Source organism: Gallinula chloropus (assembly GCF_964237585.1).
Source record: "Gallinula chloropus genome assembly, chromosome: 20".
NCBI classification, from domain to species: domain Eukaryota; kingdom Metazoa; phylum Chordata; class Aves; order Gruiformes; family Rallidae; genus Gallinula; species Gallinula chloropus.
Window position 1 is genome coordinate 10,030,319 of NC_140105.1, and position 26,528 is coordinate 10,056,846.

Below are 26,528 nucleotides of genomic sequence, written 5' to 3' on the forward strand. Positions count from 1 at the left end.
CCATCCCAGCACCCCCGTCTGTGAGATGAACTGAAGCTCACTTTGGGCACAGTGTAGCATCAGCCCTGTCCCCCTGCACCTCAGCATGGGGCTCTGCCACTCAAAGACCCTGCCTTGCTCTTCAGTACTTCATCTGGATTACAGCCTTTGTGCTGCCTGAAGTAGGGTGGCTGGGGGGGTTTCTTCAACCCTCCAGCCCCTCCTCCCTGCCATCATGCAGTCCACAGCCAGGAAAAATGAATGGATGTTGGACAAGATGTGTCTGACTGGGAAAAGCTGTGAGGATACCAACAGCTCTGCCCAGGGAGGGCTCCATGTGCTGGGGCTGTTCATGGAAGGTGAGAGGCCGCAGCTTTTGTGAGATGTTTCAGACATGGAGAAAGCCTGGGGCAGCCTTCAGAACTCTTGGAGGTGTTTGTGGTTACTGGGTGAGGGCTGGGTGAATCTGTGCAGCTTCTGCTGAGGCTGGGAGCCTTCATCCCGCACTCACATCACCCAGGCCAGCTGAGGGCAGCACCCGCCCGCTCCACAGGCCCTTTCACACAGCATGGGGGGTGGCTGGAGCTTACAGGGTGCTCCTGAATCAACAGGTGACACTCTTGTCTCACGTCTGAGCAAGAGAAATCAGGAAACTCGGCACCTAAAAGAATTACAGCTAAAAACTGAGGGGGGAGAGGGGATGAGATGGCAGGATGGGCGAGAGCACAGCTCACACAGCCCCCACCTCCAGCTGCAGGACCCTCACCCAAACCGTGCTGAGGGGAGCAGTGGGGACAGAGTTTATTGAGACAGCCCACACACAGTAAGGCAAAACACACCCAGGAGTCACAGAGAGATGACAACGTGTCAACCCTAACGAGTACCAAGCCACAGCCACCCCCCCCTCACGCTCCCCACACCGCGCGGGATTCCTGCCCACCCACAACAGCCCCTCCAAGGGAACAGCCAGCGGGGAGCCGGTACCCTGACACTGTCACCATGCAGGTGCTCCATGGGACATCCCTTGTGGAGTGATGGCAGAGGCAGGACTGAAGGAGCTGAGGCCCATGGTGCCAGTCATCTTCAGCAGAGCCATCCCTCCGGGCCGCACGGACACCGAGAACGTCTATGAATGTCCTGTCTATGAGACAGGGATGTGAGGTCCCACCTATGTCTGGACCTTTAACCTAAAGACAGAAGGAAAAGCTGTTAAGTGGATCCTGCTCTTAAAGATCTAAACTTTAATGACTTTAATGACTGTGGGAAACAGCTTTTCCCTGTGAAAATCCCTCCGAGTTGCGTAGCTCAGACAAAGTTTGGTTGTACCAGAACTACTTGAGCAAAAGTAGCAATAAAAACCATCGCTGGAACTGCTGTCAGGTGGAGCCAGGTCTTAAAATACCCAGTGTTTCTCACAAGGGATACTGGTTTTTCAGCTGGTGGTTTCTGGCAGAGTGCTGGTTGAGAGCCAGACCACCGAAGGAAGTCGGATGGAACAACTGCACCCAACTGTCCACCTTCCTTTCCTTCTCAGAGCTCTGTCTGTCTGTCCACAGCAATCTGTCTGATTGCTCCAGGGTAACTGGGAGCTTCACTTCATGCACAACACTTGCCTGGTCCTGTGTGGAAGCGTGCACCCCTTTAGAGCAGGTGGAAGGAGTGAGGGGGGGGTTTGGCCTGGTTCTCCCACCCATCAGAGAGAGACCCCCCTGCAAAGCACTCAGTCTGGGCAGGACAGGTCTTTATGTCTTGGTTACAGAACCTACTCTGCCCTTTCTTTCACAACAGACATTTCTGTCAGCAGTTAACGCCTAGTAGGGTGATCAGACCTGCCCAGGTCACGGTTCAGAAGCCCATGCCTGTTCCTGGAACATAAAATAATCCACCACACTTCCACCCTGGGAGATCCCTGAACCATGGGATAGAAAACACAGCTGCATGGAGCCACCCTCGGTGGGAAAAGCCCCACAGTGAGGGCTGGGAGCTGCTCACTCCTTCCCAGCCCGGGGTGTTTGGGATAAACCAGCACCCCTCTAGCTGCAGCACACGCTGTGCCAGCCCCAGCCTGAGCTCCTGGCACATTTTCACCTGCCATCCCCAACACCTTCTCTGCAGGACCCCTGGCACAGCCTGAGCTCCCCTCTCCCAGCTGCTAACACCCAGCCTGAGCACCAGAAGTCCTCCCGTGCCCTCTCTGGGATTCCACACACGCCAGGTAAACAACCCCAGGATCTCTGTAAACAGAAGATGTGCCAACACCCAGCACCCAGGGCACACTCCTGGGTGCCAACTGCAAGGACCACGTGCAGAGCACACACAAAACCCAAGAGCCATTCCGAGAAGCTCAGAGGGCTCCAGCCCAACAGCCAGGGAAATCCAGGGCGCTGCATGAAGGAGAAAAGCCAAACCAACTGTCCCTGTCAACCACCATCCCCAAGGTCAAAGCAAAGTGCTGATCAGATAAAAAGAGAAACACTTTAAGTCGCCCACCAGCGTTTTCTAGTCACTGGGCAAGATAAAATAGACACAGATGCTCTGCACAAGACTCTGAAAGGGACGTGGTGGAAATGGAAGTTGTATTTCTGTGCCCAGGAAACACCCTTGGCCTGGGTTCCCTTTCATCACCCTTCCCAAAAACCCACTATAGATCCATGCACAACAATTCCAGGCAGTGGGAAGTACCCCAGGAGATGAGATCATAGAATCATAGGAACACAAACTGGTTTGGGTTGGAAGGGACTCCAAGGATCACAGAGCTCCAACCCCCCTGCCACAGGCAGGGACACCAACCTCCAGGCCTGGAGCTACACAAGGTTGCCCAGGGCCCCATCCAACCTGGCTCTGAACACCCCCAGGGATGGGGCACCCACCCCCTCTCTTGGCAGCCTGTTCCAGCCCCTCACCACTCTCTCTGCAAGGAATTTCCCCCTAATATCTAATCTAAACCTTTCTTCCTTTAGCTTTAATCCATCCCCCTTGTCCTGCCATTATCTACCCTTTTAAAAAGCTGATTCCCCTCCTGTTTCTCTGCTCCCTTCAGGGACTGAGATGCCTGTTTGCTCCCCATCTCTTTCCTCTGGCTGACAAAGAGCACTGCCTTTACAAACTGCAGTCAGTGCATCATAACCTCCCCATAACAAAACTTACCCAAAGCAGCAACTTCCCTTCTTTCAAAAGAAATTCTTGATGAGAGGTGTCACCAGCTTCACCCACAGCTTCACGTAACGATTCGGCTGCTCAAATGTTGAGGATGAGACTACACCTGAGCGGAGGTAAAGCTGCTCCTGCTCCTGCACAGGGGAAGAAACATCATCCCAGTAAATCCTAAGTGTTAAATGATGAAATGGCCTTGAAGGAAAGCAAATCCTCAGCTAAAACTGGACGTGGATCCTGCCAGAAGGATGCATCTTGTCTCCCTCAAGCCTGAACCCAATTCTACACAGGCCACCCAGGAGGCAGCACAGGATCTGTCCTGCCACAGCACTCCCCCTTTTGGTGACTGTCAGTGTGCTAAGCCACTGAACCCCAGGAACCAGGGACTTAAGCTCCACGGAGAGCAAAGGTAGGTTGGGCATTTTTGTGGCCCAAGCTGCAGGAGAGGTAAGCTGCTGTTTCAGGAACATCCTAAATCCCTTGCTGTAATTGCCAGAAAAGGAAACCTTCCCATAATCTCAAGAGACCAGCTTACACAGCTCTTTCTAGACACAGCTCAAGCACTGTGTTTCCAAATGAATGTGCAGTCATGATTTCAACTCAATTACCAGAAACACTCAGGCTTCTCCAGTGCCTGAAGGAGGAAATGAACCCTCAGGATGGTGATATACGCTCCCCTCGCACGTGAAAGCAGCTGTCTGATCAAAGGTAGAAGCGGTTTTCTTATCAAAGCCAGCAAGGTTTCTACACTTGCAGGCAAACAAGGAGTAGAAGATCTACCAGAAGCCTTCACCATCTCCTTTTTGTCACTAGCTAAGTGTCACAAAGGACAGAAAATGCTCCGGGGCTGTGTCAATCCAGGGTGGAACAGGGAAGCAGGAACCAAGGTTTGGAAGGTAACAGGTAAAACAATGAACCAGCAACAGAAAGAAGACATTCAGGTGCTGAGTTAGTCTAATTTTAGAAACCTCAAACGCTCCAAGAGCTACAGTCAGCCCTGCTAGGCACATTCTGCACCATGGTTATGGGTGCAGTGAGGGCATCCCAGCAGCCTGAAGTTCAGCTCATTGAGGGGAGCACCCGGCGATACCCGGAGCGCTCGGGTTTCTTCCCAAATCTCATCACACGTTTTTGAACCAGAACAGAACATTTCATGGGCAAAGTGATTTTGTGGCAGCGTACCAGTAATGTATTAAGTCTTCTAAACAAAGATCATAGGACAGTAAACAACCAGCCAACCTCAAAATCAGCTTCCAGCAACAGGAATCGGCTTAAAGCCCTTGAAATGAGATCATCCCAGCACTGCTGGAGAAAATTCCTTTGTCATATTTTCATTGATTCTCCCCTTCCATTAGAAACAAGTACAGGCAAGGTATGAATTGAAATGTTCGAGCAACTCTTCCAGTAATAGAATTGTTTTTGATTAGATACACTCTGACTCATCCTGTGGAAGAGCCCTGATGCAAGAGGGCAATTCCCATTGATCCTGAAGACAGCTGTGCCTTCTCGTGCCAGGACCTGGCTGAAGAGAACACGTCCTGAGGTCCTGAAGCCTCACGCAGAGGCACCCAACCGATTTGCTTTGTACCTGAGAAATGACTTGTGACAGCGTCAGTCCCAGCAGAAGCTCCAGAGGAGACAGCTGGGGAGCCAGGCAGGGTTTAGAGGCAGCAAAGTGCTGAGCAGCACAAGCTGCTGAACCAAAGCAACAACAAAACCCCAAACCACTGGGACGCTGAACATTAAAACCACTGAGAAACCTTTGTGTTGAGATTATATAATGCTGCCTTATTATTCACGACTCTGTTATGTCACGTATCTTGGCTGGCAAGCCCAGCAGCCCAGAAATCCTTGTTGAAGAAACTACACTCAAATCCCTCTCCTAAAATCCCTCTCCTAAAAATCCCTCTCCTAAAAATCCCTCTGCCTCATTCAGTGGTGCACCCAAAAGCCAACTGCCTGGCACTGCTGTTCCTACACAGGGTTATCCAAGCTGCTGAGAAGCCAAGCCCTCCAGAAGGCTGAGATCAGCCGTTCAAAGGGCCTGACCTCCTTACCCTGGAGCACGGTGCGACCTTGGCACTGCCCAGATAGGCAGGGTAAGGCCCAAGGGCGTGCTGGGGAGCAGGGGAGAGCCAGCAGACGCTCTCCAAACGCTGCCTCTCTCAGCATCCAGTGCCTGAGTGCTCCTGCTGCTCGAGTTCATTGGGGACACACGTTCTTTCCCGTTACGGCCTCCGTTTCCCAGAAACAGGCACTTGCAGCAGGCATCTCATCAATAGTCACTTAACTGACAGCTCCTCCAGACTTCCTATGCTCAAGAAGGGTTTTGAATTATTGTAGCTGTAGGGTTTTATTGCAACTGTGTCATCAGCATTCCCTATGTGACCAAGCAGCACAACGTCCACGTTACTCCCCTCCTTGTGATCAGCCCCTTACCTGATGGAGCTGCTGCTGCAAAGCTTTATTCTCTGTCACGATGGCAACCTGAGCCTCCAAGTCCCGATGAACTGATCTGTATCCAAAATTGGGAGAGCCGATCAGGGTTAGGCAGGGAAGATCGCTTCCTGCCAGGTACAGCCAGAGGCCTGCAGGAAAAGGAGAAGAAAGGAAGCGTGGCAGACAAAGGAAATGACCAGGGTAGCCTCAAACAATCGCTTCACTTAGAAGAAATGAATTAAACATGTCAGATTACAGTAACTATAAAAGATCACGACACAAAACAAGCTTCCTTGCTGATGGGCAGGCCTCACAAAGCTTCCCATGGATCTTGGGGCACCCTTGCATTGTCCCAGCTTGTGCTTTGTTATCAGGGGGCTGCAGCACGCTCGGTGTAAGGAGTGGAAGTGCACTGCATGGAGAGCCCCAGAACAATCCAGAACAAGGCACTGTCGTTAAGGTAGAGGTCATTTTGCACCACAGCATCTCTCAGAACCGCTGAATTAAGACAAGAAGTCTTTCAGCAAAGGAAAAGCTGCACTGTGGCAGGCAGGCTCCTGCAGCAGGCAGCAACCCAGCTGGAAGCAGTGCAGTGGCAGTGAGTAACTCCCCTCCAGAAAATACAGGAGGCAGTGACAGTGACGTGACGAGGCATCTCCCTGCAGTGACAGGTGAATTCACATGAAATACAGACTTGTAAGAGAAGTGCTAATTATTACACCCACTCACTTCCTGAGGAGCCACCCAAAGATGAAACCAGACTCTTGCCAGGGTGCAAGACTCCCCAGTCCCCTCAGCACCTCAGCTCACAGGCAACGCTGGCAGTTCAACGTGTGATACAACCCAGGGCTGTCCTGCAAGCACAAGAGATGGGCACACGGGCTGTTCTCAAACACAGTGCTGCAGCAGAGCAGGGAAGAACAACTGGGGATGCCACAGGAGAGCCAGGCCTCCTGCCAGGGAGATCTACTCAGCCATTCTCCACGTACAAATGGATCCAAGAAGTGTTTGATCTCTGCTTAGCAGGCACAAGTGCTTAGAACAGCCCTGGGCAGGTCCCTGATAGATGGCTTATCCCTACGGCAAGTCACACGAAGCCTACAACAAAGAAACCGTAGCATAAAAACCACCTAGGCCTTAAAATAGCAGCAGGTTTCCTAACTCAACCCCAGAGCAGTTCCAAGAATGCCTTGAGTAAGAAGCTGCCGATTCACCGCTGGTTCCTGTAACCTCCTCCCCGCCCCCACATCGCACACACTCAGCAGCTCCACTGCCACTTTCAGCTACACCTCCAGCCCAGAGCTGGCACTGCCAGGACTCAGTGGCACACCGACCCCTCCACAGGCTCGCCCCAACAGAAGGGTGAGGGGTGCTGATGCAGGGGGCTCTGGGAGACACAAAAAGCACCTGAGCAGCACAGAGATTCGGCAAGTTCTGCCACCACCAAACTGGTCGGCTGCTGTGGGCTGCCCGGTGCCCCAGCCCAGCCACAGGCCGGAGCTCTGCCCAGGCAGCAGCGACAAGCTGGCTCTTCCTGAGCAGTCACTCAGTGGCCTTAAAGCCTTTATGGCATCCCTGGCTTTATGGCCACCTGGCAGGATCTGCTCAAACAGTGACTCACCTTTCCAGAAAGGGGACGAGCAGTTTCCCAGCCACCATTCAACAGCAGTAAAGCAGCTTTATCTCGGAGCAAACAGTCACCCGCCCCGCCGCTCTGTCACCCGACACCTGCCTGGAAGGGACCCTAATCCCAAGGGATGGCCCTGTGCCACCTAGAAATTGGGTGAAGGCTAGCAAATGGATGCTGATGCAGGTAGGCAGTATGTTCCATGCAGGGAACCTTCTCTCAGCACAGAGGTTTCCTACTCACACGTGCAGGATGGCTGTGTGGTGCTCAGGACAGTCACACTCACGCCGAGAGTACCCCGGGAGAGCGTAACCCTGGTGGGAATGCACACTGTGAGGAGCTGAGCTGTGTGTGAGGACACAGCACCTTTTAAAGGGAGTGGGAAGGGCTGACAAAGCAGCAGGCACGGTGTTGGGTGTGAATCTGCTAGGTCCTACAGGAGGCAGAAGGGTGTCCTTCGTCTCAGCCCAGAAAGGAAGCGTTAGCAGGCAGTATTTGCAGCTAGAGTCGCACATCCTCTTCCAGGAGCCAGGCTCTGCGTGCAACTGCCCTTCATCTATGTCCAGGGTTTCCTCCTTTCCCCTCTCCTGCCCTTCCCTCCCTCACACACACTGCCTGACTCCTGCAGAAGGAAATGGGGCGAACCCAACACTTGCCAAAGGGCAGAGCATGCCAGAGAAGGGAGCTACAGGTTGATCCTTCCAGCGCTCCGAAGAGGGAATGGAAAGAAGGCAGCAAACATCTCCAAGCATCCCTCCTGCCAAGGACAGGAGCTGCTGACCTCTGAGTCTTGCAGCCCTCTCTCAAAGCCACAGCCCAAAGACTCCCAGGCATGGCCTTAGGGCGACAGGCACTCTGGTAGCCTGGAAAAGCAGCTCAATCCACACCAAACCACAGAATCCCACCCAGAGCCAGCAGTGCCCTGCAAGAGGAGGAACCTGTGAACCACAGATCGCCTGAGCACGTGCTTCCTGGAAGACAGAACACACGACTTCCCGGCCAGGCAGGCAGCTCCTGGACTGAGATAAGGGTTTGCTCACTGCAGTTACTGTTCTCACTGCAGGAGAGGTGTAACACTGGTGAGAAATGTTTGTAGTTTCGACACAGAGGGAGCCTAGGAACATTCATGTGTTTTCTTTAGTCAGGAGAAGGCCTCCTCAGCAGCTTTCTCTCCCCACCACCCCTCAACCTTCTGTACAGCCCTGCAGGGAGCAGGGCAGGTAGAGCCATTCCCAATCTTTGACAGGCAGGGTCCTGATGCACCAGGAGAACAACCCTGGGGCAGCAGGCACAGGGTTCATCTTTCCAGCGCTCGAATCCAACACATGCTGCAGGCGATGGGAATGGCCCTCAGCACACTGCAGAGTCAGCCTGGGAAACCTGCATCTTAATTAGTGCCAGACCTGGGAAACCTGCATCTTAATTAGTGCCAGACCAGGCAGCTTACAGCAACAGGGTCATCCTAAGGGACCAGCAGCCATCAGAGACACAGCAACACGGTGCAGGGCTCTGCTGGGAGAGAACACAGCACAGACAGCTCAGCTCGGCCAAGGGCCACGCCAAGCAAGGAGACCGAGTCACTTCCTGAGGTGTCCCACCTACGTGGGGAAGACTCTGGGAATCTTGATCTTTCTGAAGTCTGGCATGCATCAGACTTCTTAAAAAAACAAATGAAAACCCAAACCAAAAATCACCTCAATTAAGCAGATCTCCTAAGCAATCTGCATTATTAAAATCTACTACTGAGCAACCAAGTACTTACTACTGTGTAGAAAGCAGGAGAACCTAACAGTCAAGGAGTGCACTTTGTGGAAGGAAAACTTAAGAGACACAACCAGCAACAACCAGGCAGGGGAATGTTTGTGCTTTGGTCAAGGTGGCACAGGGCTTCAGCAAGCTGTACACAGCCTATCAAGCAAGAAAGAATCCGGGCTCTTATGATGGCAGTTTTAATTAGTTTTCTGTTCATGATTAACTACGTTTGTTGAGCAATATTAATTTCTCAGCAACTTCCCCTCCAGCTCTCAGTAGCATGGGGTGTATTTATTCACTGTGCTGCACCTTCCTGTACACTGTGAACAGAAGCCAGGGCAAATTCCTCAGCACCTGGATCAGCCCTGTGAAAACCTGTGCCCAGGATCACCAGGTCCCTTCCTGCTGCTGCCACAGATCCCACCCCAGGGTCCCTGACAGGGTCATCACTTCTCGTTGCTGAAACTGGCAAGAGGGATGTGAGAAACTGCATCACAGCTGCTGCTGCCATCACAAACACATCCAGATGCCTCCTTTTCTTTCACATCAAGTTTCACATCAAGACAGTGCTGACTGTCACCACGGGGACAATTCCTGTATTTGAATCCCAAGTCCAGAGACATGATGTGACTGGTTGTCCCACATGGTTGTCCCACAAGTGAACTCAAACCCTCCAGGTTCAAGCTGCTCCAGTCATGGATGAGCATTTTGGGGTTAGGTCTGGACTCAGCACCCAGCCATCCCCTCACTAGCTGCGTGAGCCGAACGCGTACAGGTCTCAAAGCCCCTCTGAGCACATCCTCTTGGGAAACAGCCACCTTACCTTTGGCATGGAAAGTCCACCCAGCCCTGGAGTACTCCTGCAGCTGGACCCTCTCCTGCTGGTGGAGGCAGCAGACCTCGCTGTAGAACTGGTGCTCAATGTACACATAGGCAGCAGGGATGGCACCTGCCACCCCCTTGGCACCAAAAAACCCGTTCACCTCCGGTGAGGCCAGCAGAATGCGGTACTCAGCCCTGGTGCCCAGAATGAGGTCCATGTACGCCTGTGTCAGGTTGAAGTAGCCAGTGGTAAGGTACACCCTGGCATCCCGTTCAGCCTCTGTCAGCAGCGTCTCTGTGACCATCTCATCTATCTGAATCCCAAAAGGTTTCATTTGGATTAAGGGATAGATCCAGGTGTCGGGTTCTGGTTTCAGACCCCCAGGTGCTGGAGAGCTTTGCTGGGATAACGAGGAGCTGCCTTGCTGGCTGCTGTGGAAAGCCTTTGCGTGGAGGAGCTCTTGTCGTGTCCTGGCGGAGTTGATTACCTCCATGACTCTCTGATTTGCTATCTCACAATAAGCCATCTTGTCTCCTGCAGGAAAACCATGGGAGATGGTGTCTGAGACCTAAAGGTACAGAGCTTGGCATCACCTACTAGGCAAAGGGTAAAACTACTGCCAGGACACTGATGTCAGAACTAAATGGTGCTGACAAAAAAGCCACACAACTTTTTTTTCCCCCAAGTCTGAAAAACAGATGTTTTAAGGTTAGCAAGGCTATGTTAGCCACTAAACCATTCAGCTTTAAGAGGGAAAAGAAACTTGACTAGCAGCAGCTTGGAGAAAGAAAATCACTGAGAAATTAAAAGACCAGGGCAAAGGTAAAATGATAACCAAGAGCAAACTGGACGACACAGTGAGCTGCTGCCACAGCTTCAGCTTACATCACACCACAGGACAAAACCTTCTTATGACTCAATCAGCCTGACATGCAGCTGTTCCCTGCTCACTTCAACACTTGTTCTCAGTCTTCCTAATTCAATATTCAACTCCCAGGATAGACTTGACTAAACAAGTATTAATTACCAAAAATAGCACTACATTCCTGAAACTTTCAGAATGTGTTCACACAAGAGTGTCCAGAACTAGAGACATTGATATCTAAACCAGAAAGAACCTTTCAGGGAATACAAGTTCTTGTTTAAGGCCACAAGCAGCAGAATAATGAAGGAGCAATGAGATGGTTATGGAGGAGCTTTTAGCCTTTGCACTCTCTGCCAAAGTAGCTGGTGATAGCCACTGGACCAGAACACTGACAGAGCCGATCCCCGATCTCGAGCGATTCCAACTTTTATAATGGATGGCACAGAAATGGGACACCCCACAGTCTGTAGAGACTGGTCAGACCCTTGGTAATTACTGAATGGATGGTTACCAGCATCCCTACAGCCCTGCTGTCACTGATCTCCTCTGGACCACACCACCCATCCAGGTCAGACGACTCCTTCCTACCTTGGTAGGGGTGTACCATCCCCTCCATCATCTGGACTGTATCATCGTGCTGTAATTGCAGAGACAGATCTCCAATGGCATCCACTAGCTCCGTGAAGAAGTCTGCAATCTCAGGAGAGTCCTGCAGGAGAACATAGCGGTCCTGACGATTGGTGAAGTACAAATCACTCAAGTTTGCGCTAGGAGAGAAAAAGAAGAGTTGAGTTCCACAGCAGAGTGGAGGGATATGATTCTGAACACCCCAGCCTCAGCCACACATCTCCCTCCACATGTAATGACTAAAGAACCAATTGGCCATTTCCTTTTGAATCTGGAGGAATTCTTCTTTTTTCCCTTTTGAGAAAGACTTTTGTATTATAATCTCACATGGGAGAGCTGCAGTTGCTCTTCCATCTCAAAATAGCATTGACATGGTACCTATGGAAAGACCAGATGCAAATAATGATGTGCAGACAGCACCAACAGCATGGCAACCTTGCCTCTAAAGCTCAGCTAAAGAAAGAGCACGAGGGCCTGAAGAGGCAGGACTCACCCGCTCAGGATCACATTATCATCAAAGAGATAGACCTTGATGTGCTGCAGGCCAATGGTCTCATTGAAGCGCTCTGGAATCAGCAGCCTGAGAAGCCCACGCAGGTTTGGGGTGTGGAAGAGGGACACCCTGACTTGCTCGGGGAATCGCTGCAGCAGTGGAATCAGCATTGTTCTGGAATTCTTCCTGCCTGGGAGAGAGGGGCAGTTTCAGCCACGGGATCACCCCAGAGCAGGGACACATCACTGCACGGCACCACTCACGGGCTAGAAGCTGCTGAGAGGAACAGCCAGCTCATCTGCTGGCACTTAACACCTTTCCCCCCTTCTTCTTTTTTTAAATCACTTTCATTTGCACTCTGTCAATATTGAAATCGACACCCAGAACTGTAAGTTCTTTGCTGAAGGGGCCTTGGCAACGCTCTCTGAGCACGTCTGCCACCATTCAAGCTTCTCAATCAAGACACACCTCGCAGCAGTATCACGTGCCACAAAGAGTCACCACCAAGATTTCTGGCTGAGTGCTCCACAACTTCCAACAACTCCCACCTCCCTTTAAAAATGAAATATGAAAGAGCATGATGAATAAAGGCAAACACAGTGACAAGGGAGCTAAGCAGACAAGAAAGCACAAGGTGCACAGAGCTGAGTTCAGCCTCTCTCACTCCTACCACCTATTTTTTTTGGATGAAAAAGTGCTCAGCTTCAGGATTTTCTGGGAACAAGTAGTTACTGGTATACAAAAGGCCAGTTTTTGAGAGGTGTCTGGTTTAAGCAAGTGGGTCCAATAGGTCAGGACAGCCCCTTTCTGGAAAAAAAACCTGTAGTTTATCCAGCCTTACTGCAAAATAAGCCTAAAGCATTGTATCTACCCCGAGATCCCCTGGTGTAGTCAAGAAGAATGGAAACTCGAAGGTTAGATGATCCTTTTGCTTGCAGGGATTTCTCCAGTGTTTCTTCCAAGCAATCCACCTGCAGAGAGAGATTTCTCTACTCATTACAGAACACAGACGTGGTTTTATAAGCAAAGTGTTCAGCAGCCAAGAGGCTGGTGGCCACAAAAGCTTCCACACCCTAGTACAAGTCCTCCCTAGTCATGCAAAACACTGCTAGTTTAGGCTTTGCATCTGCCAGCCCAACATCCTACTCTGCAGGCCTGAAGCAATGCATGAAAGGGCGTAGATCTTGCATGCTCACATCCTCTGAGCCCCTGCAGAGTAGGCAGCTTCAGCAGAAAAAGTCCCAAGGTCCTTCCCAAATTGCAGATTTGCATTAACGAAGAGAGATCACAAATGACGCAGAGGCAAATTTATCCCTTAACTAGGAGGCAGTTTTGTCACATGCAAATTAAAATCTCACATACAAGACCAGGCACAGAGCACTGTGCAGGATGCTGTCCACCCTTATCCTGCCATGGAATCACAGAATCACAGACTGGGCTGGGTTGGAAGGAACCCCAAGAGTCACAGAGCTCCAACCCCCTGCCACAGGCAGGGACACCAACCTCCAGGCCTGGAGCTACACAAGGCTGCCCAGGGCCCCAGCCAACCTGGCCTTGAACACCCCCAGGGATGGGGCACCCACCCCCTCTCTGGGCAGCCTGTTCCAGCCCCTCACCACTCTCTCTGTAAAGAACTTCCCCCTAGTATCTCAACTAACCCTTCCTTCCCTCAGCTTCACTCCATCCCCCTTGTCCTGCCATTGTCAAGCTGATTCCCCTCCTGTTCCTCTGCTCCCTTCAGGGACTGGAAGGCTGCAATGAGGTCCCCCCACAGCCTTCTCTTCTCCAGGCTGAACCAGCCCAGCTCCCTCAGCCTCTCTCTGTAGGGGAGCTGCTCCAGCCCTCTGAGCATCTCTGTGGCTCCCCTGACCCCTCTCCAACAGTTCCCCATCTTTCTTGTATTGGGGCCCCAGCTCTGGACACAGGACTCCAGCTGGGGCCTCATGAGGGCAGAGCAGAGAGGGACAATCCCCTCCCTGTCCCTGCTGCCACCCCTCTGCTGATGGAACATTTCTTACCTTAGAATTTGCATTCTAAGGGAAGAAATTAGCCAAGGTCAGGCTTCTCCCTTAAGGTCTCAGGTTAATGCTTTTATTTCTATGGGGCAGAGCAGGAAAGGTAAATCCCATGAAGTAAACCCTGTTTAGTAGACCTCTGTCTTAAATGCAGAGCTGGTACTGCAGCCAACCAGCAACACCACACCACAGCAACACCAGACAAAAGGTGAAAGTGCCCACGATCCCAGAGTTCTGTAAAACCCTTCTGAACATTATCCCAGTAACCTCTGAGAGTCTGAAAGCTCCAGGCTTGCTATCCCATGGAGAAGTTCAGGAGTTGCATGGCTGTGTACCAGGCTTAGTTGCCTCCCTTCCCAATGCCTCCCTCCCCCACCCCACGTACAAGGGGCCCCTGAGAAAACTCACAGGGAGATGAGACAAGGTATATAAAGCATGGGGAGTTTTAAGAACACTGCAGCTCACACACACCTCTGGTACCTGCAGGAGCAGGAAGCTTTTTTGCAAAGGCAGGCAGCTTCCTTCTGCATTCACCTTCTCCCCTTCCCAATCCCTTGCCAGACTCACCAGCTCCTGTTCGAGGAGCCCTGTTCCCAGGTATAGTGAAGCCATCACCACTCTCTGCTGGGCTGTTTTTATCTGCACCTGGAAGAAGTAGAAAACAAGTTCAGTTTCATCCTTGATCTCTGTGGTGACTGGGAGCCAATGATTCAGACCACAGAAGGGTCATGGCTCTGCTGAGGGGAATCACTTTAGCCAAACCACAGCTCTGTCCCCCCTGCCTCGTACAAAGAGGCACAAGGACGACACACTGAGAGCAAAGAGGCAAAACACTCAGATCTTTAGAGAGCAACATCAGCACCGTGGATCTGAACAGCACTGAAGACATCAGTACTCTCTGTAAAACAGGGGACACACATTCCCTGCAGCTACAACTGCTACACACAGAGCAGTTACCCACTGCAAGGCTGGGGTTGTATTGGTAATACTACCTACTGGCAATCCCAGCTCTCATTCTGCAACTGCTTTAATCCTTTATATCCCATCCTGTGACCAGGCAGAAGGCAGAGACCTTTGTTTACAGAGCTCTCTCCTCCTTTCCCACTGCCACAGGGGTGGGAGCTGCCCCCATCATGGCCCACCCAAGCCTTGCTGCCCTCCAGCAGCTTACCACTGCGATCTAGGACCACGTCTCAAAAGTTCTGGAACTTGCTGTAAAGATGAAGAGACTCAGCTAAGAGATGCAACCTCATAGGAGTCACCCTGTGAAGACCCAAGAGACCTTTGAGAGGGACTGAGGGAGCTGTGCTTGTACTGCAAAGAGGAGGCTGGGGGCTGATCCAACAGCAGCCTGCACCTACTTAAAGAGCAGTTAGCAAGACAACAATGTAAAGCCCTTCCTGGTAGTTACAGCTGAGCAGCAGGCACAAGCAGCTGCAGAAAGTTCAGGTCTGACATCAGAAAAACACGTGTACTACTAAGAGAGAGCAACCCCAGAGCTGCTTACCAGAGGTGAAACTCCATCCTCAGCTGTTTTCAAGTCTCAGCTAGACAAAGCCTGCCTGACCTGATCTAGTGTTGACAACAAACCTGCTTTGAGTAGAAGCTTTGGACTAGTAACCTGCAGGTAATCCATCCTCACAACTCCTCAGCAAGTCTGCATAACCACTGCAGCTCCCCAAAACCCATCCAGAAGCCACGACTCACCTTCAGCAGTTCATAGAATTCAGCTGGGGATGAAAGCACCTTGACATGTGAGCTGGAGATCCCAAACTCTGGAACCAGATTCCTGATCCACTGGAACCTGTGTGCTCCTTCTGGGCACAGGGAGCAAGGCGAGGCAGTGACCACAGGGACAGGAGGGGTGAGCAGTGGGGCAAGAAGAAGCCATGATGACCTGCAAAAAGAAAGGTGCAGAAAGTCTGTGTGATGGAGCCTTTGCTTCCCACAAAAAGCCTCCAAAGAGCAAGCTGCAGGCAGGGCCAGCATAGTGTAAGGATCCACAATGGCAAGAATGCCTTTCCCTTTCCATAATTCCAGCTGAAATGCTGAAGCCAAATCTAGAAACAGAAAAACACCAGAAAATAAGTGGGAGAACAGATTTTAGCATCAGCTTCTTCCCCGAACTGGCTGGGGGGGGGAGGGGGTGAGGGGAAACCACTCTCTCATCAGAACAGGAACACAGGGGAGGAAACAGGCTGGAAAGCTTATGAAACAGAGGAGGAGAGCTTTGCTGAACAGCCCCAGATCAGAGGCTGCTGTGGCACCAGCTATCTCTGTGATCAATCCCTTCTCAATCACCTTTATCACAGGCCCATCGGCTTTGCCATGGCCAAGTCACTTTTCATGTCTAGCACAGTTCTTAGCTGGGCTAACAATCAGCTGCTTCTATTTCAGGTAAAGGTATCTTAAAAATCACACTGCTCTGAAAGTTCCTTTACTTTAACCCCTCAAACTCAGCCAAAAACCAAATCTACCAGACACACAGGGCCTGAGAGCAAGTCCTTGCAAAAGCAATGAAGCCACAGCACCAGCATGATCTACCAAAGCATCCAGTGTGTTTCAAGAGGTAGGAGCCAAGCACAACCAAGAACCATCAGGTGACCCTCTACACCATGAGCCTTTCATCCTGCATGTGATAAAAGAAGCTTGAGGCTCCTCATGCAAACTCCACAGTAGCTGTGAGGGGCACTGCAGCAGCCTTGTTCTTTCAAAAGAAATTCAGAACAAATTTAACTCCTTTGAAGTCACTTTGGGAAGAAACTGATTTACTGCTAAGAGTCCTGCTTCAGGGGGGTGATGAGAAAACAGCATCTTTTCTTCTCTGGAAGCTTCATGCTTGGAAGTTCATGGAGTCATGAGTCATGCAAGAGCCCCAGAGGGGTTTGTCCACATGACAAAACCACGTTTCAGTACAATTAGCAACAGCAACTGTCATGAGATACAGGAATGATGAGCAAGGGACTGAACTGCATCCCCCCATCCCAACAGGAAACATCCTGCTCTGCAAACCCCCCTCATGGGAGTGGGGAATGCTGTGAGGACAGAGCCCAGGCGGCCAATCTCCTCCCAAGGAACGCCAGGTCCCTGGGGCCACCAGGCAGCCACCAGCTGGTGAGCCATCCCGATGCATCCTGCCATCACCACCTACCAAGAACAAACCTGATCACGACCTTTACCAGAATTTCTTACGAGGAACTTTTAGGTTTTACCACAATCCAAAACCCAAGTGACCAGAGATTCCAGGAAGATGACCTCACTCGTTTGCTTCATGATAAAACTCTGGATCTTCACAGGGTTTCCGAATACCCTTACGCAGAAGCCAGCCAGTTTGCAGTTGTGTTTCCTGGAAAATCCACTGGTTTGTCACTGACTATTCATCACAACAGCAATCTGAGTCAATTTGTGCAAGAATTCCTAGGATGGTGTTTTCCAAAGGATCACATGGTCCCAGCTCAGGGTTGACAGGCAGAAGTTACACACATTACCGACAGAGGCTGTTAAAAACAATGAAGTATTCCAGAGAAGATGTTAAGCAGAAAACCCAACCAACCAGCAAAGCAGAAAAGCCATTCAGGAAACACTATTTCAAGCACATTCCAGTCAACCTTCACAGGCCCAAGCAGGACCTCTGCACGTCTGTGTTCAGCTCACCTCTCATGGGACAGAGTCCCCGCAGCTGAGCACGGCAAACCCACTGAGCTACAGGAACTCAAGCTAGCATCCAAAGCCCCTTTTTTTGAAAAAACAATGAAATGCCCACCTAACGTTCTCTGGGATTATTCCCACTGAGGTAACAGTGGCAAATATTATGCATTAGGCAAGAACAATTAATCAGCAAGAGGAGATAAATCCATTCCATGTTATTCCATCGGTTAATCCTGAGCAACTCCACTTCTGAGAGCCAGTACAGTGGCTGAGAAGGTTGGATGAGGCACTTAGGGACATGGGTTAGGAAGTAATATAGGTGGTAGAGGGATGGTTGGACTAGATGGTTGGTCTTTTCCAACCTTAACAATTCCATGATTCCCAGAAACATGACTCCAAGAAGCCATTTTCTGGCAACAAGCAGGGCAACTGCAAGTTAAACTACACCCTGGTGCTCCACACCAAAATGTCAGGCTTATGGACGGAGCAGGCAGCCTGTCCTGGCACTGTTGAGGTGCTCAGCCTGGTCTGTGTCACCAGCACTGTGTGCTTTGAGCCTTCCCATTAATTCCACACACCTACTGATATCCACGAATTCTGTGCTCCGGATTTTTTACCACCCACGCAATTCAGAGTGTATCTACCCTGTTTGGTCTTCCAATCCAACACCTACTTCACCTTGAGAGCCCAAAAGGCTTTTATAATTACCAAACAAATCAGCATTTTGCCCCAGCCACCACTAACAACAGCACAGCAACCATCTACCAGAGCAACAGCTTCTACCCGCCGGTGACAGAACAGCTCAAGCAGCTACCTCAAGCCCAACGCAACCCTTCGACTGTTCACACACCAGTCAGAAACCACGTAACATTATGAAGAAATCATCAAAATTCCAGCCTTCAACAAAGCAGCTTTCAGAGAAACAGAAAAGGGGGCGGGGGAGGGAAGGGGGGGGAACCCTTCCCCTGTACTCCACACCACCGAGTTAAGCGGAAAGAGAAAGCAGAACTAAAAGGAACCACCTCAAGTCTGTTTCTGCATAAAGACTTGATCCTAAATATAAACAAGGGATTTTTTTTTTGGGGGGTGTGTTCTATTTTTAAAGAAAAAAAAAAAAATTGTGGTTTTGGTAGACAAACTCATGATGGAGCTGAAACAGTCTTCTTCAGTGTAAAACCTCAGCTGCAGCACCAGGGGTGAAGTGAAACTGCAGGACCCGGCGCCGTCCTTTCACCCACGCGGACGTCACCACCCCAGGGGGGGATCTACACATCGCTCGGCTTTGAATTCGGTCATCTCTTTCCAAGGGCTCAGTCTCGCAATGTATCACACTAAAAACACTCAGGAAACCAAAAGAGAAGTGTGAAGAGAATTTCCTTGGTTTAAGCAAGAACACAGAGCAGCACGCGGGCTGGCGTGGCACTCCCAGGCAACAGGGGGGATGGCTGCTGCACAGCTGCTGTCCAGGGAAAAGGGCAGCTAAGACATGTCGTGACAGGAGAGGTGCCACCCTCACAGAACAAGTTTAACTCCAACAGAAGATTGTATCAGGCATTGCACTAGCTAAAACAAACCACAGAATCCTCCCAGCGCTCCCTTACCAAGCACAGTGCAGAGCAATGCCCAAAGACTGGGGGGAAGCTTGTGTTTAAATACTCCAAAGCATTCAGTTTGATCCCTTCTGAACCCAGGACAGGGCTCTACAAAATGACAAGCACCCCCAGTTTGTTGAGACTTTGGTTTTAGTGTGAATTGTGCTCCAAATCACACAGGCCCACAGGAGGAGCAGCTTCTTGTCAGCAAAAGCAAGGCAGCGGCGCAGTGGCAAAACCAAGGTGGTGTTCAGGGGAGCACAGCTGGGGAAGGACTGACAGGAGGACACACAGACTGAGGCTGCAGCTCTGCATTCCCTTTCACATGGCACTCAACCTGCCCAACAAAAAGCTGCTCCCCACAGCTGCACTTTCCCCAGCCCTTTCGCTCCCCGGGGGAAGGAGAGAGAGGAAAGGGAGGATTTGGGCAGTTCCCAGAGGTCAGCTCCTGGACCCCGCTCACATGCAGTTCCTCATGGAGATGTGAGGAAGAAGCTGTGGGAAGGGGAAGGAGGGACCACTCCTTCCCACAGCAGCCTGCTCAGATCTGTTTAAAACGACAGGGGAGGACAGGCTCTGCGGGCGGTCTGACAGCTCACCTACTGCGGCAGGAGGGTGCGTGCCGATGGAAGGAGCGGCCCTCACCTCTTGTGCCAGGAGCGGCCCCAGCAAGGAGAGGACTGAGAGCTCTTCTCACCCAGTGCCTGACGGGGAGGGGGTTCTCGCCTTCCAGGGACAGCCCCATCCCGGGCTGTGCCGCACCCCTGAACCCCGGGGAAGTGCTGCTCCTCCGGAGGCTGATGGGCGCTTGCGAGGCGCAGCACTGTCCCTAGCACACGAGCGGTGCGGCCTGGCGCCTGGAAGGCGGCAGGAGCCAGGCACATCAGAGAGGCTGGCGGAGCAGGCCCGGCCCCAACGCGCCTTCCCCGTGCAGAGCAGCCGGGTCCCGTTTGCCGGCAGGGCCGTGGCTGCCCGGGCTCAGCCGGGCACACACGGACCGGATCCTCCCCGGGCAGCGTCGCGTCGCGCCGAGCCAGGCGGGCAGAGCGCTTCCCGCCCGGGCCTTCCCGGACCGCGCCAGGCTGAGGTGGAGGCGGCCGAGGGCTCCCGCCAGCCGCGGCCTGCGGAGGGTGTCCCGGCAGGGGAGCGGAGGGGGAGCGCAGGGGGGGGGGGGCCCCGCGCCGAGAGGAGCCCGGCTGGGCCCGGCGCGGCTCCTTACCTGCGGGCGCGGCGGTCGCGGCCGCGGGACAGGCGGTCGGAGAGGCGGCCGAGCAGCGCGGCCAGGCCCAGGCGGCCCCGCGGCAGCCAGGCCGACAGCCGCCGCCACAGCGCCGCGCCCCCCGCCGCCGCCGCCATCGCCCCGCGCGCCTTCCGCTTCCGGACGCTGCCATGGCGACGCGCCCGGCCGAGGCTTCCGTTTCCGCCCCGCTAACGCGCGTGGCCCGCCCCCGGTCCGGGGCCGTCCGCGGGAGCCCGGGTCGGGTCCGGCCCGGCCGTCGGCGCTGGGTGCCCGCAGAGCCCCGGCCGCCGGGCCCCGCTGAGCACAGAGCCCGCGGTGGCAGCACGGAGAGGCCGCTCCAAAGGCAGAGGCTGCCGCCGCCGGAGGGGCCCGGGAAGGGCTCGGTGTCCGGCCGCGCTGTCCGGTCTCGCCGGGTCGGGGGTTCCCCGCTGCCCGCGCAGACGCTTCACACACGCCCCGGGCACCTCGCCGCCGTCCCGGCAGCGCCAGCCCTTCCCCCGCCGATCCCGTGCAGCCCTTCGCCTTCCCCCCGTCCCTCTCGGCCCCTTCTCGCGGCGGAATCGCCCGCCCTTGGCAGGGCAGCCCCCCGGGGACAGGGAAGGGCTTGAGCCTCGGCTGCGGCGGCCCCCGCGGTTCCCCACACCGGGCAGGACGAAGCGGAGCCCAAGGGGGGAAGGAAGGTTTGGGGGGGGTGGGGAGGGTGCGGGTCCCACCGCCCAGCCCCGGCTGAGGGATCCGCGGGGGCACGAAGCCCCCACCCACCCGGCCCCGGTGGCGGCCCCCGTCCGGAGCCTCCCGCCCCGCTCCCCTCCCCGTCCCTTCCCCCGTGTTTCACCACTCCCGCCGCAGGCAGAGCTCCAGAGCTCGTTTGCATTTCAGACCAGCTGGTTCACCGCAGCCTCACTTCCCAGAACTGCCGCTCTGCTGTTTATTCCTGACTGGCAGCGGCGCAGCTCCTCAGGGCAAATTAAACTATTTAAAATAAAATCCACTGACAAAGTCTGGTTTGTTTTCGAGGTCGAAACTGATAATTGCCAAGAGAAAATGCAGAGAAACCAGGTGGGAAAGGGGGGGCCCGGGGCCCCCCTCAGCTATGCTGGCTGCCAGCTCTGCGGGGCCGAGCGCTGTCCTCTCCCAGGGCACTGGCACCGCGGCTGCTGGCTCCGGCTGCCAGGCCTGAGGCTGGGCAAAGCGATGAGGAAACCCCTTTGGGACAGAGCCCTGCAATGGTGTGGGGGACTTGCAGCCAGGGAAGGGGGGCCCTGGCTTCTCAGCCTCCCAGTGGCCTCCCAACAGCCCACGGTGGCTACACAGACAGGCGCCTCGGCCGTGCCAGGTGCCAAAGCACCAACCACACGGAGCATCCCAGGGCTCCCAGAGTCAGCACTGGCCACAGCTGCCAGCCACAGGCACCATCGGAACCACTGGCACCACCAGCCCTCACTGGGCACGGCCGTCTGGGTGTGGGGCTGAGCCACTGCTGACCTGCCTGGCTCCTGGTACCCCCAGTGCAGCTTTGGGAGACAATGTGCCCCTTTTCCCCAGGTGTGCAGACCGAGGGGGGGGTCTCCCCCCAGGGATTAGCTCCGAGGCCATGGCAGCCTAGCCCCTTGCCGTGGAAATAAAGGCCAATGGTGAGGGGACGCCAGATCTGCTTCCCCACACATGACGCAGCCCCTCTCACCAGACCCTGACAAACCAAAACCCCCTGAGCACTGTGAGCCCAACTGGGGTCCAGAAGCCCCCCGGGCAGAGGCACGAGGGCTTCACAGGACCCTCCTGGGGCACCGGTGTCCCCGGTCCCAGCTGTCACCCCCCGGGGGTCCCCAGTGGGCAGCACTCCCACCCCAGCCAGGGTGTCCCACAGCACGGGGAGGGGGCTGTGGCCGCCCTGCACTGGGTGGGGGGGTGGGGGGGGAGGAGGGGGAGGGAGAGAAGGAGTGCGGTAAAGAGGCGCACGGCAGGCCCGGCTCTACCCACACCCCAGGTCGGGGCAACCCGGCCTGGCCGAGCCCGGCTCTCCCGGCGGGAAGAGCAGGGAGGGGAGGGCGCGGGGTGCGGCGAGGGGGGGGGGGGCCCGCGGCCGGGCCGGCCGGGACTCTCCTCTTCTTAGAAGGAAAGAGCGTGAAAGGGAGCGGGAGGGGGTGGCTGCGCTGCCCGGAATGGGCCGGCGGTGGCTGGCGGCGCGCCGAGGCGGGCCGGGCCGGGCGGGGCGGCGGGAGGGCGCCGGGGAGCGTTACAAGAAGCCGCGCAGTTCCAGGAACCCGAGGGCGGGCTCTGCGCCCGCTATAAGAGGGCCTCCCCGGGCGGCCCCGGCAGCTTTGTCGCCGCCCGCCGCCACGCACCGGCTCCGGTACCGAGACCGGCCCCGGCACCGACACCCGCGCCCCAGGTACGGCGCTGCCCGCGGAGGGACCGGGACGGGCTCCGGGAGGGAGAGGAGGGGACCAGTGCATCCCACCGGGAGGGACAGCCGGGGATGCCGGTGTCGTGTCCCGCTCCCCGCTCGGGAGGGAGATAACCGGGCACCGGGGATGCCGCTGTGTGTCGTTCATTCCCTTCCCCCCCCCGCCCCACGCTCTCGGCGAGGGAGGCAATCGGGGGCCAGCGGAGACGGTGCCCCGCGGCGAGAGGATAGCCAGGCACCGGGGATGCCCGTGCACCGCGGGGAGTGCCGGGCACCGGGGATACCGGTTTCCCCCTCCGGGAAGCGCCGGGGTTGGGGATGCCGGCGCCGTGCGGGGGAAGGGGCGATAGCCTGCACCCGGGGATGCCGGTGCCCCCCCCGCCTCGGGAGGGGAAGGGAAAGCCGGGGGTGCCGTGGCTCACCGCTGTCTCTGCCGCAGGTGATGGTGTAGCAGCCGCTGCTCCTGGCAGCAGCAGCACCCGGGCGCGCAAAGCTGGCTCCCTGCGCCATGGTCACCCACAGCAAGTTCCCCGCCGCCGGGATGAGCCGCCCCCTCGACACCAGCCTGCGCCTCAAGACGTTCAGCTCCAAGAGCGAGTACCAGCTGGTGGTGAACACCGTGCGCAAGCTGCAGGAGAGCGGGTTCTACTGGAGCACGGTGACGGGAGGCGAAGCCAACGTGCTGCTGAGCGCTGAGCCAGCCGGCACCTTCCTCATCAGGGACAGCTCAGACCAGCGGCACTTCTTCACCCTCAGTGTCAAGACGGAGTCGGGCACCAAGAACCTGCGCATCCAGTGTGAGGGTGGCAGCTTCTCCTTGCAGAGCGACCCACGCAGCAGCCAGCCCGTGCCCCGCTTCGACTGCGTCCTCAAGCTGGTCCATCACTACATGCCGCCTGCGCCCTGCACTGTCCCCGAGCAGCCCGGGGGAGCCCTGCACCCCAAGCGCACCTACTACATCTACTCGGGTGGCGAAAAGATCCCGCTGGTGCTGAGCCGCCCGCTCTCCTCCAGCGTCTCCACCCTGCAGCACCTCTGCCGCAAGACCGTCAATGGGCACCTGGACTCCTACGAGAAGATGACTCAGCTGCCGGCCCCCATCAAGGAGTTCCTGGACCAGTACGATGCCCCCCTCTAAAAGGGCCATCCGGAGCGAGGTTACACGCTACAAGCACAAGAGAGCAGGGGACACGCACAACGCCCCACCGGCATGGGGTCTCGCAGGGCACAGCAAGCCTCTCCCTCTGGGAAGGAGAGGAGAGGACTGGGGGGAGCTGCCCAGGGCTGTGGTTGGCACAGGGTGGCACCCTTTGTGCTGGGGTGGAGGGACACCCCAAGGAAGCGCAACACCCCCTCTCCGCAGGGAAAGAGGCTGCTTCAGTGAGACTGTGGATGTTACAGTGTGCCCAGCATAGCGGCCTCCCCATTATGGCTGGGGAGATCCTGTCTGCAAAGTCCCCACGGGCTCGGGCGGCCGGGATGGCACCCGTGACATGGGGGGGAACGTGTGCCCCAACAGCCGCATCCCTGCTGCTGCGGCGGGACCACTCCGGGGGGGATGTCCTGGTGAGAGCACCCCTCCAGAGAACGGAAAGCACTGGAGTCCAGCTAGTGCCTGATCGCTTTTCCTCCGTTTTAAGGGGAAAGAGTTTTTGCCCGTACTGTACTTTACCTCTTGCTGCCTCCTTGTGGGTGGAAGCTCCTTTCACACCAGGCCCCCACACTTGGAGGTCGCTGCCTTTTTCCCCTCGCTGCCATTTTCCATGGGGGGGGACTAAGCCTTAATATTCTCCCTATCCCGTGGTCTGGGTTACTGCACATCGTTTGGTGACGCTGCGTGAGAACGGTCCCGGTGACATGCCACGAAGCCAGGAGGGAAACGGTGCGTCCTGATGCTGCCGAGAGTCCTGCGGTAACTGTGTCTGCAAGGAGCATCCCAGGGAGCCGGTGCTGCCGCTGGACCATTACTCCCGAGTGTTGCATCCCACCTCTTTGCTCCCCACAGACCCCCCGGCCACGCTGCTCTGCAGGGACACAACTCCCACGGAACGCTCCATGGGAGGATCCCACGGAGCACGGCGTCTCGTGAGCGCTTTTCTGCAGCCTCTCGGAGAAGTGGTTGGGTGTTTTTTTTTTTTCTTTCTCTGGCTTCTTTTTTTTTTTTTTTTATTCTTATTTTATTTTTAACCAAAGGGATGTTTACAGGCCAACGTGAATCACTGTCTTTTATAAAGATTCCATCTTCACCTCCAGCCTTGAGGGCTGAGCAAAAACCATGCTTGAAAATTCAACCAAAACAAAACTCAGATGAAACTTTGCACATATTTATATTTATATTCAAAAAGGAAATGTTTCCATAATTTATAATAAAGAGCACTATTTTTTAATGAAAAAAAAAAAAAAACCCTACCAGATCTGGTTTGTTTCCTCCCCTGGACCCATGAGGCTGCTTGGGCCCCCCCCTACCCCACCCCTCTGGCCTGACTCACATCTCTTGCCGGACGCTGTGATGCTGGGATGGTGTTTATGCCACATAAGCGCTGGCTTCCTGGAGCCGCTCAGTGCTGGGGTGATCCCTCCACGGTGACTCACAGCCCGGCATGCGTAAGCGCTACCCCAGCGCTCAGGTATGTCTGAGCCCCACGATGTTGTTCTGCCGGCTGTGCCAAGCTGGGAGGTGCCGTGGGGACAGGACCTGCTCCCAGCTCTGGATATGTGGTGCGGCCACAAGCTGTCCCTGGATCGTGGGACACAGCCCATCATCCTGGGCATGGAGGGGCTGAGTTGGTGGCTAAGGGTCGGCTCCGCAGGGCTCGTGCTGTGCTCTGCAGCGAGGCTGTGCTGCCTCCCGTCCTGCCCCCAGCACACATTTGGGAGCGGGAGGTGGTGTGAGGTGGGATGAAGAGCTGCACAAGCAGGACACAGGGGTGCGGGGTTAGAAGAGGGTTCGTGGTGCTTCCCCTGCGAGTGCAGTGGGCTCAGGACAGGGAGGGTTGTACAGGGGAGCCGACGTCCTGCTCACCCCCACAACTCTATTCCTGAGGCACCTGGGCTGCCCTGTGCAGACCCCCACCCTGCAGACCCCATCCTGCCCAGACAAATGCGTGAGAAAGGGCAAGAAGAGGAGGATTTCCCCCGGAGTCTCCCAGTCCTGTACTGGTGCCTTCACAGGCACCGGCTGTGGGGGTGTGAGCCAGCCTGGGTGTCAACCCCCAGCCCTGGCTGGAGGGCAGTGTGGTGCCTGGCCAGAGAGCTGCGTTCAGTGGGGGGCAGCGCCCTGCACCTCTCCTCCATCACCCCCATCCCCACACCATGGGCATCATGCCAGGCATCATGCACTGTGCTCCCGCCCAGGAAAGGGCAGCCACTGGGAGAATGCTTCCCTTAGGGAGCACAAGGACAGTGAATGTACCCGCTCGGGCCGCAGGCCCAGCATGCTCCCAGCGACTATTTTGGTGCTGCTCTCTGGGCTGTGGCTCGCGGGCTGCCAGGAAGCACCACGCGGCCTGCCCGGACGCCCGCCGGTGCTATGTGAGGAATGTCCATGCGCACGGGTGGCCGCCCGCCAGGCCCTGCCGAGGCACATCCCCGACGTCAGGGCTCCCGGCAGCACCGGTGACTCCCGGCCCTGTGCCAGGGAGCAGGGTGGGAGCAGTGCCGCGGGGCACAGCATCTCAGGGCTGGTGGGGATCATCGCCCTACTGCGCTCGCAGCACAACGTGGGGTGCTGGAGTAGGTCTCAGGCAGAATAAGGCACAGCAGGGGATGGGGAACTGGGACTGGGGTGGGGGGACACGGGGATGCTGAGCACCCCAAGCCCCCCTGGCAGAGTGAGGAGCTTCACAGCACGCCACGGTGGGACAGAATC

General features: G+C 55.3%; 2 protein-coding genes across 2 annotated transcripts; one reads left to right on the plus strand and one right to left on the minus strand.

Annotated features, from left to right (window-relative positions):
• Positions 1-701: 701 nt before the first annotated feature.
• PGS1 (phosphatidylglycerophosphate synthase 1) lies at positions 702-20,369 on the minus strand (the record flags this gene model as incomplete). Its single annotated transcript, XM_084273763.1, has 10 exons — positions 702-1,166; positions 3,127-3,269; positions 5,572-5,720; positions 9,774-10,307; positions 11,227-11,405; positions 11,759-11,948; positions 12,630-12,729; positions 14,341-14,418; positions 15,481-15,670; positions 20,233-20,369. The coding sequence occupies 9 exons, from the start codon at positions 20,367-20,369 to the stop codon at positions 3,150-3,152; spliced, it is 1,677 nt and encodes a 558-aa protein (XP_084129889.1). The 3' UTR covers positions 702-1,166; positions 3,127-3,149.
• A 2,214-nt stretch (positions 20,370-22,583) lies between these two features.
• Positions 22,584-23,827, plus strand: SOCS3 (suppressor of cytokine signaling 3). The gene is made up of 2 exons (XM_084273563.1): positions 22,584-22,645; positions 23,100-23,827. Exon 2 carries the CDS (start codon positions 23,169-23,171, stop codon positions 23,796-23,798), a length of 630 nt encoding a protein of 209 aa, XP_084129689.1. The 5' UTR covers positions 22,584-22,645; positions 23,100-23,168; the 3' UTR covers positions 23,799-23,827.
• The last annotated feature ends 2,701 nt before the right edge of the window (positions 23,828-26,528 follow it).